General features: G+C 34.7%; 3 protein-coding genes across 4 annotated transcripts; 2 read left to right on the top strand and 1 right to left on the bottom strand.

The window, feature by feature from the left end:
* The first annotated feature begins 493 nt into the window (after positions 1–493).
* LOC118063077 (uncharacterized) lies at positions 494–3,919 on the top strand. Of its 2 annotated transcripts, XM_035076988.2 has the most exons (6): positions 494–950; positions 1,180–1,261; positions 1,544–1,648; positions 1,757–2,377; positions 2,550–2,810; positions 3,204–3,919. In XM_035076988.2, the coding sequence occupies exons 1-6, from the start codon at positions 557–559 to the stop codon at positions 3,361–3,363; spliced, it is 1,623 nt and encodes a 540-aa protein (XP_034932879.1). In that variant the 5' UTR covers positions 494–556; the 3' UTR covers positions 3,364–3,919. The 2 variants fall into 2 exon arrangements, with proteins under 2 accessions (XP_034932879.1, XP_034932876.1); XM_035076985.2 differs by having other exon boundaries at positions 1,544–2,377.
* Positions 3,920–5,896: 1,977 nt separating this feature from the next.
* On the bottom strand, positions 5,897–12,861 carry LOC118063078 (uncharacterized). Its single transcript, XM_035076989.2, has 17 exons — positions 12,502–12,861; positions 11,040–11,159; positions 10,234–10,436; positions 9,817–9,896; positions 9,643–9,738; positions 9,436–9,559; positions 9,184–9,242; positions 9,020–9,091; positions 8,218–8,288; positions 8,031–8,127; positions 7,369–7,443; positions 7,102–7,200; positions 6,776–6,919; positions 6,655–6,684; positions 6,496–6,558; positions 6,317–6,394; positions 5,897–6,221 (listed from the first exon to the last, which is right to left on the bottom strand). The coding sequence occupies exons 2-17, from the start codon at positions 11,150–11,152 to the stop codon at positions 6,162–6,164; spliced, it is 1,464 nt and encodes a 487-aa protein (XP_034932880.1). The 5' UTR covers positions 11,153–11,159; positions 12,502–12,861; the 3' UTR covers positions 5,897–6,161.
* Positions 12,862–12,947: 86 nt separating this feature from the next.
* LOC140954184 (uncharacterized) lies at positions 12,948–16,418 on the top strand (the record flags this gene model as incomplete). The annotated part of the gene is made up of 5 exons (XM_073410527.1): positions 12,948–13,329; positions 13,559–13,640; positions 13,923–14,756; positions 14,930–15,190; positions 15,642–16,418. Coding segments are annotated over 5 exons (1,719 nt in total), but the record flags the coding sequence as incomplete, so codon positions are not given.
* Between the last annotated feature and the right edge of the window lie 917 nt (positions 16,419–17,335).

Raw genomic sequence — 17,335 nt, 5'->3', positions numbered from 1 at the left:
TGATGTAACAACACTCCTAACCCATAATTTGACAGAGCTAAACCTTCTCTTCATGAGCCTACAAATTAACTCGTTTAACCCAAACAACAACAAAATAAAAGTTGGGCTAATTTCATTTGACCCCTTTAAATATATGGGCCTTATCAGTTTCTTTCCAAAACTTTATTCTATGACAATTACCCTCTGACATTTCATCCATTTATCAATAAGGTTCTTCATTATATCTTCATTAACGGGTCAATTAATGAGTTTTCTTTCAAAATTAAATTATATATAAATTTATTAAATGTTTGAGTTTAATTTTTTAAAATAGTTATTAATAAAATAAGTATATATTTGAAAATAATTAAAATTAATAAAATAAAAAAGTAATTGTTTTGTTAATCCCTGGGTGGAAGGACCTTACTAAAAAAATGATGAAACATCAAGGGGTCAATTGAAGTGAACAAAGTTTTTAAAAGAAATGGTGCCATGAAATTGACCCTTAAAACTCTCCGTTTGATTTTAAGCAAACACATGCCCTTCACTGTAACATAAACAAAATTCAAAAACCCTAATGTCTCTCAAAAACCCTAAAAAATGGAGATTCACATGGGAAACCCAATCCCAATCACCAAATCTAAAGCTATTTCTCTTCAATTCACAATCAAAACCTTCAGTTCACCACCTTCAAGCTCAATTAAACCTCGCAAAATCCCACCTTTTAGTTACCTTCACTGAGAATGAAGAAACCAGTGAAGTTTCAATTAGGGTTCCGATTCCTAGGGTTTTAATTGACCCTGAATCTCCAGTAAATGCTAAAGCTTCTGATGATCATATTGAAGTTAAGCTTGTTTTGCTTCTTCCTGTTGATCACCCTTTAGTTTCTACCTTTGATTTGTTGAATTTGAGTGATGAAAGTGAGAGGAACGAGGATTTGGATTTGTTAAAGCCACTCATTATGGATTCTGGTAATTTACAATATTTTTTTTTCGAGTTGTTTGGGTTAAGTATTCTGTTGGGCTTGATTTAAAAGTTCAGTTAAAGTTATAATTTTGATTGAAGAGAACAGGTGAAAGGTTTTAACTTATAATTATTGATTTTGGCTTAATGTGATTGTCCGTGTTATGATTTAGAGCTGTGCATTAGTCGTGCTGGACTTGGTTTTTTATTCTGATGTGTTTTAATTGTTTGGTTCAGATTTAAAGAGCTTATCCTCAATGGAAGGAGTTCATTTTTATTGCAGAAGTTGCGCAAATAGACTGACTAGAAGTCCTTTAAAGTAAGATTGTTGATTGCTCGTTCTAGTTAATTCCTTTTGATTTTGCTCGAATATGCATATTTTATGAGTATGGTTGATTTATTGGAATTCATCCATAAGTTTTCAATACCTCACTATACCATTTATAGGTTTACCAAATGAAAATTGGGATATGTAGGCTGTAGAAACGGGAGCTTTTATATAGGCTGCTTTGAGTTGTTAATTTGCACTTAGGTTTATGGCATCACTTTAATAATTTTCTGTTTAGTCTTAGCTTTCCTCTGAATTTCTATTCATACGTAGGCAATTTGTGGAAATGCCATCGGTTAATTGGCCAGAGATGGCTGACAACTGGTTTGGAGGTTGCTGTTGTTCATTTGGAGGTGCCAGTGAGAAGTTGGTGAATAGGTATGCACATGCATATGCATGTCCAATGGGTGTGTGCATGTTGAATTCTACAGCTGTTACACTTTGCAGTAATGATCTTGCTGGATGTAAATTTTCTGAAAAATATAGAATACAAACGTCCAAGCCTGAACAGGAGTCTGGCGATGAAGGTTTAATTGAAGAAGCTATGCGAGATTTTGAAACAGAATCTGGAAGAGTTACAAGGTGTGACAGTCAATGTGGAGTGACCCATGGTGTTAATGGAAAATCAGGGTCTTCATGTTCCAAATTGGAAAACCATGGTGAGAATGTCAAATTTAAAGTTGCAGAGGAAAAAACTAATAGTAGTGTATTCTTGTCTGCACTACCAGCATCAGATCTCTCAGAAAAAGTGGCGCCAGGACCAGGTTGTTGTGATTCAGTACATCATACTCAAGATTATACTGATGAAGGTGGCATCCATGATGTGTGCGGGCCTTCTTTGGAAGACCAGAAAACCACAAAAGCTATGGAACTCAGGATAAATCAGAGATCTTTCCTCAATGGCTTTCTTGGAGATGCTTTCATTGCTAGATCCTATAATCTATCTACTGGTATTGAATGGAAGCAATTTGTTTGCCCACAGTGCTCATCTCTTATTGGTGCTTATCCATGTGCAAATGGGGACATGCCTGTAGATGATGGAGTTAGACTTTTTAAATGCTACATTTCCACTTCTCTGCCAGTTGGTGGACCAGCTGACCTTTTCAGGTACATGGTTGCTGTACTTTCTTAATATTTTTCCACCATTTTCATTTCCTGCACTTGTGTATTTCTAGCTAATTAGAAAACGCAAAAAATTACGTAGTGAATCTAAAGGTTTGTATATGGGATATAGCAGCCTTGAGCTTCACAAAAAATTTAAATTGATCATCATGAACAGGAAATATACTCTGGAGAGAATGTTCACAAGTCAGCTAGTGGAAAGTGCAAAAGATGAATTATCATTCAGGACCGTGGTCAAGGATTTGAGAACAAAATCTCCCATGCTTCAGATTGTCCTTGTAAATCCAAATTCATGGTGCTGTAGTGGTGATTGTTTGGACACAAAGAGCAATACTGATTCAGTTTTGAAGTTAGATCTACACCCTGTTATCAAGGTTCTGTTTTCAGATTGTAGCAGCAATACAGAATCTCAACTGAGGTTGGTCTCCTAATTAATATCTTTGGTTGTTTGCTTGACAGTCTTTTCTAGTAACCGAAGAATGCATGCCTGTATTCTTGATGGTGGTGATTCAAAATAAACAACCAAATCTCGATAAGACTCCTGCTAGAGTCTTGAATATGTGTTGGATTATACACCCCCAAAGTGCACGCACACACAAATAAGAAGAAAAAAAAGTTGACATGAGTGGAAGTTACTTCCAAAAATGTTAATAACTTTTCCATTACTTATTTGTATTCTAATGTCAACCCCTCTACTTAAAAGAGTGAGGAAGGCACTAATCATGTCGCACTTTCTTTTCTGTTAGTGATTCACTTAGAAAACATCTGTTCCTTTTCTTCAAGTTGTAGTTAAAGATTGAGATTTGTGCAGGGTGTTGGAAGATTGGGTGACAAAAAATCAAGCAGATGAAGTTTTCATGTTGGCGCATCTAATAAAAGAGTTAATTGAAACCATAGCATCTGCTAAAGTTGAATTTCCGCCATCATGCACTTTCCTTCAGGGTTTATCCTTTTCGTCCATGCCAAGGTAATATGATCTCATTTTTGGAAGCTAGGAGTTAGGAATTCAAGCGAATTCAACTGGAAAATTAGAATGCAATCTGTATTTAAAATGGCAGGCAGGAAATGGTCCTGCTTGATTCAAGAAGAAAATCATTTCATCTTCCGTGTCATTATCCTCTGCTGATTCTTCCTCCATATTCAAAAACTCGATGAGACTTTCAATAGCACCTTGCGTTTTGTTACATTTCTTAAGTTGCTGTGATACTTCTGCTGGGGTAACTGATATCCTCTGAATTAGATCTTCAATGCACTTGAAAAATCCATGGTCTTCAATTCCTAGATATGTCAATGCAAGCAATGCTGGGTCTAGTCTCTCTCTGTAGTTGGTTGTGAAGATATGTTGATTCTTTCTTCCCCACAGCTTGACCACATGCCATCGATGCAGTTCAAACAACCTAATGGATTACCTACGGTGTTTCAGGGATTTTTTTTTTTTTTTTAAAAAAGAGAAGATGTAAATGATTCAAAATTCGGATGATGGATGTATAAAAACTACAGAAGTAGTAATGGTTATCAAGTTATTCATATTTTCGGTTCTTATTTAGAGGTTAAACACTAATACAACTAGATTATAGCCTTCGCATTCCTAATCCTCTCCCTTATTGGGAGAAAACAAGATTTGATTTTAAATCCTTGGGACGAGAATTATGGATTTTACCAAGCTATCAATTAAGAACAGTACTTTTTATATAAGCATGTTGGGCAGTCCAATGCTTGAAAGGAAAACAACAACACTATTGCAGACCCGATTATTCATGAAGTCTAACTAATGGATTTCAAAGAGATAATTTGCCTACAAGGAAACCAGAAAGACAGAAAAGGGAAAGAAATAAACGTTGGGAGACAATTACTTGTCCTCTTCTCAAGAAATTGATGCAGGAGATTTTGGTCGAATGCAGTTTTACAATAACAAGAATATATCTTCAATCCAATTATTAGATTAGTCTTATAATAATAAACATTTCTAATCTGATTGTCAGATCATATTAAAAATTTACCATGAAATTTAATTATAACCACTTGAAATCAGGTTGATAAAACATTCAAATTAGATCCAAAAGTTAATGTTAAAGAGTCTTTATATTTTCCTAGTTAATTTATGTTTTTTTTTTTTACTCTTAGTTTAAAATTCTTTCATTATTTTTTTTTTTATGAAATATGGATTTTTTATTATAAAAAATAAAATTTAGAGTATTTTTCTAGAGTTGAATACACCAAGGGTTTCTCAAGTTTGAAAAACACTTTGTAATGGTAGCAATGCAAACAGCTCCACACTGGTATAGTAGTCATAACTAAAAGAGATTGAAAAACAATATATCGTATCATATTATAATATTAGCTTCTTTTTTTTCAAGCTAAAAAGTTTCTTTCATGGAAGAGGTTTGTGCCGTAACCCATAAGATAGTCCTCATTCTTTTATTATTTAGAGAAGCAATATTGGTTCTTTCAGTTCAAACCCTAATTCACTATCCTTTTTTTTCTCTCAATGTTCTTGTGCAATCTAACATCTTGCACCTAAAAACATTTCTCAATGATTTTCTCTTACTTAATCCAAAAAGTTTAAGAAAAGTGTACAAATTTTAACTTATGAGGTTATTCAAGCTATATTTGGGAACACGGTTGCACCGATGATACAATTACATTTTTAAATAAGTATTTAGGAGTATGATAATGAATATTTTGTAAAATAGTTTTTACTCGGGAATATATTAATATAATTTTTTTTTAAAAAAAAAATTATTTTTGATATCAGTATATCAAAACGATTTGAAAATACCTCAAAAAATTAACTTGAAGTAAAGAAAAAAATAAAAAAGATTAAAAAAAAAACACTTTTAAGATAAAAAAAATAAACTGAATATCTCTCCTAAACTTCAGTTTATGTGGTTTTCTTCAAAGTGGAATCCGTCTTTCTGTCTATTTTACTCCTTAAACTAACAAAACTAATGACTTGACATGATTTATATCTAAATTGGTCCCTTGAAATTTTAAAAAAGTCTCAATCAAACACCTATCCTTTCATTGTATTACATTTCATAAAACTTGTCTCACCAAAATCTAGAACAATCCCCATAAACATTTATTTTGACCACACAGTTCAAAGATTAGCTTAATCATCAAATAAGAGATCATTTTTTACAAATTTATTATGATCAATAACTATTAGTGTGATGGCTTTAATTATTCTTACACTTCAACTAAAAGAATTTCAATTATGATTTGGCAATTAATATAGTTTATTAATTTTGTTATATTAAACTTTATGTTTTGCACAACTAAAGCATTTTTCTATTTATTTTCTCTTATAAGAATGATAATATTAAAAGATGATACCAACTAAATTCATAATAGAATACGACATTATTTCTTTCTTTATTCCAAACCATTCATAAAAGGATTCAGGATGAATAATTAAAAATTATATTCCAAACCATTCATAAAAGGATTCAGGATGAATAATTAAAAATTATATTAAACCATGGATAATTTTATATTATGCTAGAGGCATAAACAATCATAGATAATTATATGATGATATCCCTCCAACAAAAAAAAAAAATTTCTGCCCAGACTCCTATAAAAAACTAGTGGGGAATTTTTCGCAATAGATACAAAACCCTATATTTCTTCTAGCAAATCTTCCAATTGTTCCAAAACAACTAGAAATAAATTCTTTAACTATATAAAAAAAATTTATAATTAAAATAAATTGCTCGGCCTCGGACAATGTATAAATTTATAATTCTTTAACAAGCCAGCGGTGATTTCAGCTTGCTGTGGTTCCAAATCTTCTAGCAACCTCGGCCTCGGACAATGTATCCCATAGCTGCGAGATTTCAGTGACATAAATTAGGATAAATTATACAAACTTCCTCATAGATACGCGCTCCAATAACTATAAGATAGGGTTTTTAAACTCACTTCCAATGTCCCCTTGGAGCCTCCAATAGCGAGCAGAAAAGGGTTGTCCTCTGAGAAGGAAACAGAAAAGATAGCTCCCTGAAAACATTCAGAACAGTGTGATGACTCATGCTACCATCTAAAAACATGTTTAAACTTTTTTTATAGCGTGAGATTTGAGGAAAGTTATGGTCACATACTGCTTTAGGATTCTTGGTTACTAAACATGAGGGTTGGTTGTTGGACAGATCCCAGAGTTTTACCTGTAGAAATATTCAGCAGAAAATGGAATTATATGAACCATCGAAAACTTCTGCTCTGGAGGACCAAAATAAAAAAAAAAAGCGTCATGACTTTACCATTTTATCTGTTGATCCAGTAGCAAGAAGCTGTCAAACATGGTAAGGAAAGTTTAGTGAAGTTGATAATCTAAACATCTAACTAGAACTGAGGATTAAAATATGAAAATGAAGATAGTACATTAGGTGCTAAAGGATTATAAGAGATTGTGCAAACAGCTTTGTCATGTGCATGGAGGGTAAAACTTGGCTTAAGGTCAGAAGCTGATCCAGACTTGGCAGCACGGATGTCAAAACCTTGAACTGTACCATCTTCAAGACTCACCTACAAGGATATCTCAGCATTTTAGAAGATATTTCAGTGCCTCGCAAATAAAACACTATATACACCTATCATGTATTAAAAACATAGAAACAATGTTCCCCTCTGTTTCTTTGTCAAGAAGAAATAGAAGGAACTCAAAAACAGGTATAGGAAAACCATAAATATAAGGATGAAGCACACACCACAAATAAATGCTTATCATGTGGATCCCAGGCCAAGCTTTCAACGTCAGCTGTGACCGACCACTTGAAACCAGGATCTGAAGGTAACCTTCCATCCTTCTGCAAAGCATAAGGGTAATGACATCAAGACTAAGAAAGCTCTTAATTACCATGACTACTGAAAGAAAACTTTCACATGCCAGTGATCTGAGAAACAGAAGCCTTGCACTGTGAGTTATAGTGACAATCCAAATCTATAGACATCAGACTAAGCAAGCGCTGTATTACCATGACTACAGAACGATCAAAAGATCCACTGAGAAGAACTTGTGGCTCATGATGATTCCATGCAACTGCTTGAACCTGTCAGCATTTGTATGAAAAGAAGAATGTAACCCATATCAATAAGTTAATAACACAAGTACCCATAATTTTTGCATCCAGTAAATTTAAATAGAACCATAAGACACAGCATAGTAAAGGGTGTTCATTACATTGGCTAGCACAAACTGCTATGACTTAGAGCTGAAAATATTCCAAAAACCCTGCTCTTATAATTCCAACAAATCTTGGAAGACTAAATTGTTCTATGAAGACAGGCAACTGGCACATTGTATGACAGTTGGATAAAACGAAGGAACTTAACTTTCATTTGTTTTCTTTTTCATTATTAGAATTTCCTTAACAAGTGTTTAGCTTTATGACAAAGGAATATTGACAAGTTATTCAATCACTAGCACGTTGATCTTTGAATGGTTCAACAGCATGTCTTGCAGCATACATGTGCATCCAATGTGCCTGGTAGTCCTTGGGTTGAGGACACTGATAGGTCAGCACCGATGCATGAACAGTTGTAATATCCCAATGAATGCATACCCACGTAACAAATGAATCTGGCTTGGTTCACTGTCCAAATTATATGAAAGAATAATGTGAGGCTATATTCTTGCCTTGTCTGTATGATGCTCCATGGTAATGTCACATTTTCCAGCAACCACATCCCAAATTTTGACTTGTTTGTCGGCACTAGCACTGGCAAGGATGTTCCTGTATTTATTTCAGTACTTATTAGCTATCGGAGCAATCCATCAATGTTAGCGGATAGAGCAGAACTAGATCGTATGAGATTCCCCAGACCTGAAATGCTTGTTCCAAGCAAGACCAAGGACAGAATCAGTGTGACTGCCTTCTTTGTATTTAATTGACACCTGACAAAAGAAGTTGCAGGACTAGTGAGAAAAAACAAGAATAAAAAATATACTGTCTCAAGCCATATCACATTATGCCCATGTTTTGAAATGATGATACTGCTCAAGGAGGACTTGTAACATAAAGGAACAGCGCAAATCAAAACAACCCCATAACAGTTATCCATGATACTGTAGTCATCAATCATAGAAACAAAATGCAAAAGCAAGGTACAAGAACCACCATTAAGTTGCCCAGTTCCAAGATGTTTCAGGTTGGATTCTAATGATAAAAGATGTGAGTGGAGGACCTAGCAAGGTGCAGGCCATCCAGCATATTGATGTATATTTTTTTTTTAAAAAGAAGGTGAAAAAAAGAAAACAGGAATATTTTTTCCTTTGCCAGGGCTGGTTCACACATGCAGCAGGCATATCTTAAAACCTGCCAATTATAGACACCACTATAAAGGTGTCAATGCTTTTCCGAAGCTACCTTATTTCTGAATCTCCCTAAGATAAGATAAGCATGAAGAAAAACCCATGAACTCCGCTTCAACATTCATGCCCGCTTGAGCAGAAAATTGTGAAGAAAATTCATGGATCTCAATCACACAAAGATGTAACCTTAAATGGATGCCAATGCCAATGAACAACAAAGTTTTAACTTCATTCCTTCTCCTCATTCATAGCCGCCTTTTGAACACATAAACAATAAAAGGTGCAAAGAACATTAAAGGAACTCTAGAATACACCTTTTTCCCTTTTTTCTTCTTCTTTTTCTCTTCAATGCCACCTAATACCACAGCTGGTTGCACTTCATCAATCTGAGAACATCAGAAAAAATGTAAGAGATTCTAAAAAAATCTCTGCCTAAAAAAGTCAATGTATTTGTAATTTTATGTGATGTTCCACATACAATGTCAAGGTCCCATATTTCAATGGCAGGTTCCATTGACCCAACAGCTATAAAATTCCCTGCAAAAACACAAATCTCAAAAGAGGTAGTAAGGCATAAGCTTCTGCGAGAAATCCAACCCTCATGCACCACTTTTTAATTTCATTGCTACTCTAAAACCAGATGTCTCAAAAAATGGAGGTGAGCCTAGAAAATGGGAATATACTGGAGAAGCTGGAATCTGCAAGAAAAACAAGGTATAAGCTATCATACCTTTTTCTCCCCCTTTAAGTGGACAATCAAGCCATGCTGTGCAAAGGGGAAATGCTGAAAGGGGAACCTCATGGTGAACGTATATGTTTGAATCACCATCACTTGTTTCATCCAATATCCAAACCTGCATGCACAATTGGCGCTTCGTGTCAGGAGATAGAGAGAGAGAGAGAGAATTGCAGAGCTTCCCAACTAACAATTGCATGCCTCGAGGTTACTAAATTCATCCTTGTTGCATGCGCAAACAATGACTGCATCCTTTGGTTTGATAGCCATGTCTTCAAGATCTTCAGAATCATCATCCTACAAGAGTCAGTGCAAAAATAAGTAACCAAATACCAAGAGAAGCCAGCTACAGCATAACAAAGTAGTCAAACTTACATCTTCATCCTTGATGTACGGGTCCATGCTATTACTTGGGTAGTAAAGGTCCCCGAGTCCTGTGCTGAACAGCTCAATACCTGCATGACCAGATGCATCTTTAGTTGCACATCCATTGTGAATTAAATTCAAGGCATGTGACCAGAAAATGATGTGAATCAAAAGGGTAAAAAAGAGCTGAAAAAGCATTTGTGCAAGTGATTGTTATTCACTGGTTTAATAATTCCCTCAATGATTCAAACATTCAAGAATGCTTTTATCAAGAGAAATCAGTATTTAAACAATCCATCCTAACCTCCCAAACTAAACCAGCACGGCGACCAATGACCCTCTTATTTTCTACAAAATGTATCAAATAAAAAAAAGTACATAAAAGAAAAGGAAAAAGAAAAATGGATTCTTTGTATGCATATGTACCATCCTCCTCATCATCGTAGTTGTCCATATCAAGTTCCTGCAGACCATCTGCTATGTCATCAAATTTGGTCTCAGACTTGTTAACTTTGGAACTTCTGCCAAGTGCATTTGCTACAGCTAATGCTTGGCTTACTTCACCGGTCTGCTTGGCAGCATCAACATCCATTTCCTGGTCATCTTCCTCGCTGCCACTATCTTCTCCACTGGACAAACCAAGAACATAAAAAACAATCACACTAATAAACAACCCAGAAATTTGACAGTATAACTAGAACACGATGGTTGACACAACAGTCATGTTAAACTCGGGTTCATAAAATAAAAGCAATAATCACAAAATCCAGAACCAGAGATTGATATTTTCATCACACAAAAACATGTACAACCAAATCTCAATTTGCATAACTTGAAGAAGACTGATACAACCCAATACGATACCAAAACTCCACCAAGTTCACATAACCCATATATCCATTAACCCTTCGTAACAGAGATTTAAATTTTGTTTTTTCATCAAAGGGGTCTCAAAAACTCAAACCCAATCACACTTTACTATAAAATCAACACCTCCAAATTAACCTCCTGATTTAAAACTCTGCTATTTTAGTACTCAGATAATCAACATTACAATGCTCCATTAAGCCTAGTTCTCCCATTCAATTATTAACAGCATTGAAAATACACAAAAAGTGAATCAGCCAACAAACAGTATAGCAAAAATATTGTACGTTCAACAACTAATAGCCATTGAAACACAAAAAGAAGTAAACTTTTTTGAAAGAAAAAGGGAGAAAATAGTAGCTTACCTTCTCTCACTAGCTTTGATCAGCTCTTCAATTTCCTCTTTTGAAGGTGGGTCTGCTACACTTGGTAGAGACTTTGCAACCCCTTTGGGTACCCACGAAACTGCTGCTATCATTATTCCTCTTCAAAGCAAAAATTTATAAATTTGAGATACTGGAAACCCGAAACTTGGAATTCAATAAAAATAAATTTATAAATTTGGAATTCAATAAAAATAAATGTATAGGTTTGAAATTAATCCTTTGAAAATTAATTCACCCTGTTTATTTAAACAAATCCAATTTTAAACATGGATTTTTAAAAACTGATCCAGAAATACATGGCAATGATTATTGTTAATATCTAAAAAACTTGAAGACAACTTCTTTGCATGTGATTTCTTCTCTTTTTCTCACTTTAATACAGAACTCTAGATCTCTTTAAGATATCTTCATTACCAGCTTCATTAACCCAGAAAAGAACACATATCACAAATCAGGAACCTTACAAAATTTGATAGAAAAAACTCGCTATTCATCAACAGAACCTTATCCAAAAATAACCTAGACATTATAATTAAAATAAATTGGTAAATTAATCATTCCTACGCTAACTTTATCCATATTCCCAGAATCCACAGAATACAAAAAAAATATTAATCACAGGATGCAATTGATCTTCACAATGTTGGGTAACCAAAAAAAAAAAACACCAGTAGAAGTTGAAGTAACATGGACTGTGTCTCAACAACCTTTAGCATGATTATTGATCAATCAGCCAATAACAATTCAATAGCTGCATCCCATAGTCAATGAAAATAATCAATCACAGCGGAAAATCAACAAAAATAGCCTACTATCCATGTTCAACTAGTAATTCTCCTCTAAAACCATATTTTCCAAAAACAAATATTCAAAAGCTGCACGGAAAATCAATGCCAATATATCAATCAATCACATGGGCAAATCAACAAAAAAGTAAAACAAACACTACTATCAATTTGGACCAGTGATTTCACTCTAGAACCGTATTTTCATTCCAGGATTTCAAAACATTTTTTAACCTCTATCAAACAAACAGGAGCCGTTTTGAAATCCTTCCATCAATCACAGCTTATTCACAGAGCATAACCATCAAGTTAAACATAGCCCCCTGATCTATCAAAATTTCTTTTCGATTTCTTCCCACAAAATCAACAGAAAATAATAATAAAAAAAAAACCACAAAATCCTCCAAATTTCTTCCCGATTTGAATAATTGCATGTTACATACATTTTTTCTTATCACAGTCTACTTCTGGTCTATCAAAATCTAAACTTTCATCACCTCTAAATCATTAGCAAACCAAACCGATATTAAGCACAATAATTATCAAGAAATTAATTAAATTTAGTTCAACTAATCAGCATATAACAATAAAAAGGTGACATTTTTTTCCAAAACTTTCTCAGCAACCAAACAAAATGACTTATAAATGGAACTTACGGTGTGGAGTGTAGACTGTAGAAGAAGCCGATGATGATGGAAAAAACAAAGACCGTTGCTGATGAAGAATGAACAGTCTGAAGATTGAAGAGCGCTGCCGCTTTTGATGAAGAGGAAGCCGTGAGCCGTTGATGGTTGGGAAGAGGAAGCCGTGAGGCGTGAGTTGTTACCAGGAGAGCACTGTCGTTGTTGATGAAGAGGAAGAGGAAGCCATCTCAGCGTTAGGCCGTGAGCTGTTAATAGAGAAAGAGATTTTTAGGGATTCATAAATTTTCTTCTCTGTAGATGAAGATGAAGATGAAGACCGTGTGAGGCGGCTTGGGAGCAAGGAGGAGGACGGCTGGAGTCTGTCGCTACGCTCGAGTTAAGAAAAATAAAGCGTTTTTTTTGTATTTATAGTGCCCCTTAAAACTCTCCGTTTAATTTTAAGCAAACACACTCTCTAAAACCCTAAAAAATGGAGATTCACATGGGAAACCCAATCCCAATCACCAAATCTAAAGCTATTTCTCTTCAATTCACAATCAAAACCTTCAGTTCACCACCTTCAAGCTCAATTATACCTCGCAAAATCCCACCTTTTAGTTACCTTCACTGAGAATGAAGAAACCAGTGAAGTTTCAATTAGGGTTCCGATTCCTAGGGTTTTAATTGACCCTGAATCTCCAGTAAATGCTAAAGCTTCTGATGATCATATTGAAGTTAAGCTTGTTTTGCTTCTTCCTGTTGATCACCCTTTAGTTTCTACCTTTGATTTGTTGAATTTGAGTGATGAAAGTGAGAGGAACGAGGATTTGGATTTGTTAAAGCCACTCATTATGGATTCTGGTAATTTACAATATTTTTTTTTCGAGTTGTTTGGGTTAAGTATTCTGTTGGGCTTGATTTAAAAGTTCAGTTAAAGTTATAATTTTGATTGAAGAGAACAGGTGAAAGGTTTTAACTTATAATTATTGATTTTGGCTTAATGTGATTGTCTGTGTTATGATTTAGAGCTGTGCATTAGTCGTGCTGGACTTGGTTTTTTATTCTGATGTGTTTTAATTGTTTGGTTCAGATTTAAAGAGCTTATCCTCAATGGAAGGAGTTCATTTTTATTGCAGAAGTTGCGCAAATAGACTGACTAGAAGTCCTTTAAAGTAAGATTGTTGATTGCTCGTTCTAGTTAATTCCTTTTGATTTTGCTCGAATATGCATATTTTATGAGTATGGTTGATTTATTGGAATTCATCCATAAGTTTTCAATACCTCACTATACCATTTATAGGTTTACCAAATGAAAATTGGGATATGTAGGCTGTAGAAACGTGAGATTTTATATAGGCTGCTTTGAGTTGTTAATTTGCACTTAGGTTTATGGCATCACTTTAATAATTTTCTGTTTAGTCTTAGCTTTCCTCAGAATTTCTATTCATACGTAGGCAATTTGTGGAAATGCCATCGGTTAATTGGCCAGAGATGGCTGACAACTGGTTTGGAGGTTGCTGTTGTTCATTTGGAGGTGCCAGTGAGAAGTTGGTGAATAGGTATGCACATGCATATGCATTTCCAATGGGTGTGTGCATGTTGAATTCTACAGCTGTTACACTTTGCAGTGATGATCTTGCTGGATGTAAATTTTCTGAAAAATATAAAATCCAAACGTGCAAGCCTAAACAGGAGTCTGGCGATGAAGGTTTAATTGAAGAAGCTATGCGAGATTTTGAAACAGAATCTGGAAGAGTTACAAGGTGTGACAGTCAATGTGGAGTGACCCATGGTGTTAATGGAAAATCAGGGTCTTCATGTTCCAAATTGGAAAACCATGGTGAGAATGTCAAATTTAAAGTTGCAGAGGAAAAAACTAATAGTAGTGTATTCTTGTCTGCACTACCAGCATCAGATCTCTCAGAAAAAGTGGCGCCAGGACCAGGTTGTTGTGATTCAGTACATCATACTCAAGATTATACTGATGAAGGTGGCATCCATGATGTGTGCGGGCCTTCTTTGGAAGACCAGAAAACCACAAAAGCTATGGAACTCAGGATAAATCAGAGATCTTTCCTCAATGGCTTTCTTGGAGATGCTTTCATTGCTAGATCCTATAATCTATCTACTGGTATTGAATGGAAGCAATTTGTTTGCCCACAGTGCTCATCTCTTATTGGTGCTTATCCTTGTGCAAATGGGGACATGCATGTAGATGATGGAGTTAGACTTTTTAAATGCTACATTTCCACTTCTCTGCCAGTTGGTGGACCAGCTGACCTTTTCAGGTACATGTTTGCTGTACTTTCTTAATATTTTTCCACCATTTTCATTTCCTTCACTTGTGTATTGCTAGCTAATTAGAAATCACAAAAAATTATGTTGTGAATCTAAAGGTTTATATATGGGATATAGCAGCCTTGAGCTTCACAAAAAAAATTAAATTGATCATCATGAACAGGAAATATACTCTGGAGAGAATGTTCACAAGTCAGCTAGTGGAAAGTGCAAAAGATGAATTATCATTCAGGACCGTGGTCAGGGATTTGAGAACAAAATCTCCCATGCTTCAGATTGTACTTGTAAATCCAAATTCATGGTGCTGTAGTGGTGATTGTTTGGACACAAAGAGCAATACAGATTCAGTTTTGAAGTTAGATCTACACCCTGTTATCAAGGTTCTGTTTTCAGATTGTAGCAGCAATACAGAATCTCAACTGAGGTTGGTCTCCTAATTAATATCTTTGGTTGTTTGCTTGACAGTCTTTTCTAGTAACCGAAGAATGCATGCCTGTATTCTTGATGGCGGTGATTCAAAATAAACAACCAAATCTCGATAAGACTCCTGCTAGAGTCTTGAATATGTGTTGGATTATACACCCCAAAGTGCGCACGCACACAAATAAGAAGAAAAAAAAGTTGACATGAGTGGAAGTTTCTTTTCCAAAAATGTTAATAATTTTTCCACCTAACTTATTTGTATTCTAATGTCCACCCCCATCACTACTATGGTGGCCAGTCTGGTAGAGGTCCCTACCCTGGCAGTGAAAATATCGCCTTAAAAGAGTGAGGAAGGTGCTAATCATGTCGCACTTTCTTTTCTGTTAATGATTCACTTAGAAAACATCTGTTCCTTTTCTTCAAGTTGTAGTTAAAGATTGAGATTTGTGCAGGGTGTTGGAAGATTGGGTGACAAAAAATCAAGCAGATGAAGTTTTCATGTTGGCGCATCTAATAAAAGAGTTAATTGAAACCATAGCATCTGCTAAAGTTAAATTTCCGCCATCGTGCACTTTCCTTCAGGGTTTATCCTTTTCGTCCATGCCAAGGTAATATGATCTCATTTTTGGAAGCTAGGAGTTAGGAATTCAAGCGAATTCAACTGGAAAATTAGAATGCAATTTGTATTTAAAAAGGCAGGCAGGAAATGGTCCTGCTTGATTCAAGAAGAAAATCATTTCATCATCTGTGTCATTATCCTCCTCTGCTGATTCTTCCTCCATATTCAGAAACTCGATGAGACTTTCAATAGCACCTTGCGTTTTGTTACATTTCTTAAGTTGCTGTGATACTCTGCTGGGGTAACTGATATCCTCTGTATTAGATCTTCAATGCACTTGAAAAATCCATGGTCTTCAATTCCTAGATATGTCAATGCAAGCAATGCTGGGTCTAGTCTATCTCTGTAGTTGGTTGTGAAGATGTTGATTCTTTCTTCCCCAAAGCTTGACAACATGTCATCGATGCAGTTCAACAAGCCTAATAGTGTTACCTACGGTGTTTCAGGGAATTTTTTTTTAAAAAAAGAGAAGATGTAAATGATTCAAAATTCGGATGATGGATGTATAAAAACTACAGAAGTAGTAATTGTTATCAAGTTATTCATATTTTTGGTTCTTATTTGGGGGTTAGACACTAATACAAGTAGATTCTAGCCTTCGCATTCCTAATCCTCTCCCCTATTGGAAGAAAACAAGATTTGATTTTAAATACTTTGGGACGAGAATTATGGATTTTACCAAGCTATCAATTAAGAACAGTACTTGTTATATAAGCAAGTCGGGCAGTCCAATGCTCGAAAGGAAAATAACAGCACTATTGCAGACCCGATTATTCATGAAGTCTAACTAATGGATTTCCAAGAGATAGTTTGTCTACAAGGAAACCAGAAAGAAAAGGGAAAGTAATAAACGTTGGGAGACAATTACTTGGCCTCTTCTCAGGAAATTGATGCAGGAGATTTTGGTCAAATGCAGATTTACAAGAATATACCTTTCGATCATATTATTAAAAATAATAAACATAACTTTCAATCAATCAGATTATTAAATTATATTTACAATAATGAACATAATTTCTAATCTAATTATTAAATGAGGTTAAAAATTTGCTAGTTAATGTTGATAAGCATTTATATTTTCCTAGTTGATTTATGTTTTTTTCACTTTTAATTTAGATTTTTTTTATTTTTTATGTTTTTTTTATGAAATAAATTTCTTATTATAGAAAATAAAATTTATAGTATTTTTCTAGTACACCAAGGGTTTCTCAAGTTTGAAAAACACTTTGTAATGATAGCAATGCACACAGCTCCACATTCTTTATTGATTAACATATTTTACCATATTTTAAAAAACTCCAAAGGGTCCATTGAGAATATAAAGAAAGTCACATCATCAGTTTTGTTAGCTGAATAAATGGAGATGGATTGAAAGGAAAAGGGAAAGAAAGTATAAACCTAATTCAAAAAACAAGAATGTTAGTATGTTTGAGGAATGGGTGCTTGATTGAATTTTCTTACAACTTCAAGGGTCAATTGTAACATAAACAATGTGAAATCACCACTAGCTTTGCTTAATGGACGGAG

This window comes from Populus alba, chromosome 7 (genome assembly GCF_005239225.2).
Source record: "Populus alba chromosome 7, ASM523922v2, whole genome shotgun sequence".
NCBI classification, from domain to species: domain Eukaryota; kingdom Viridiplantae; phylum Streptophyta; class Magnoliopsida; order Malpighiales; family Salicaceae; genus Populus; species Populus alba.
Note: the sequence above shows the minus strand (reverse complement) of the source record. Positions and strands in the feature narration are given on the sequence as shown.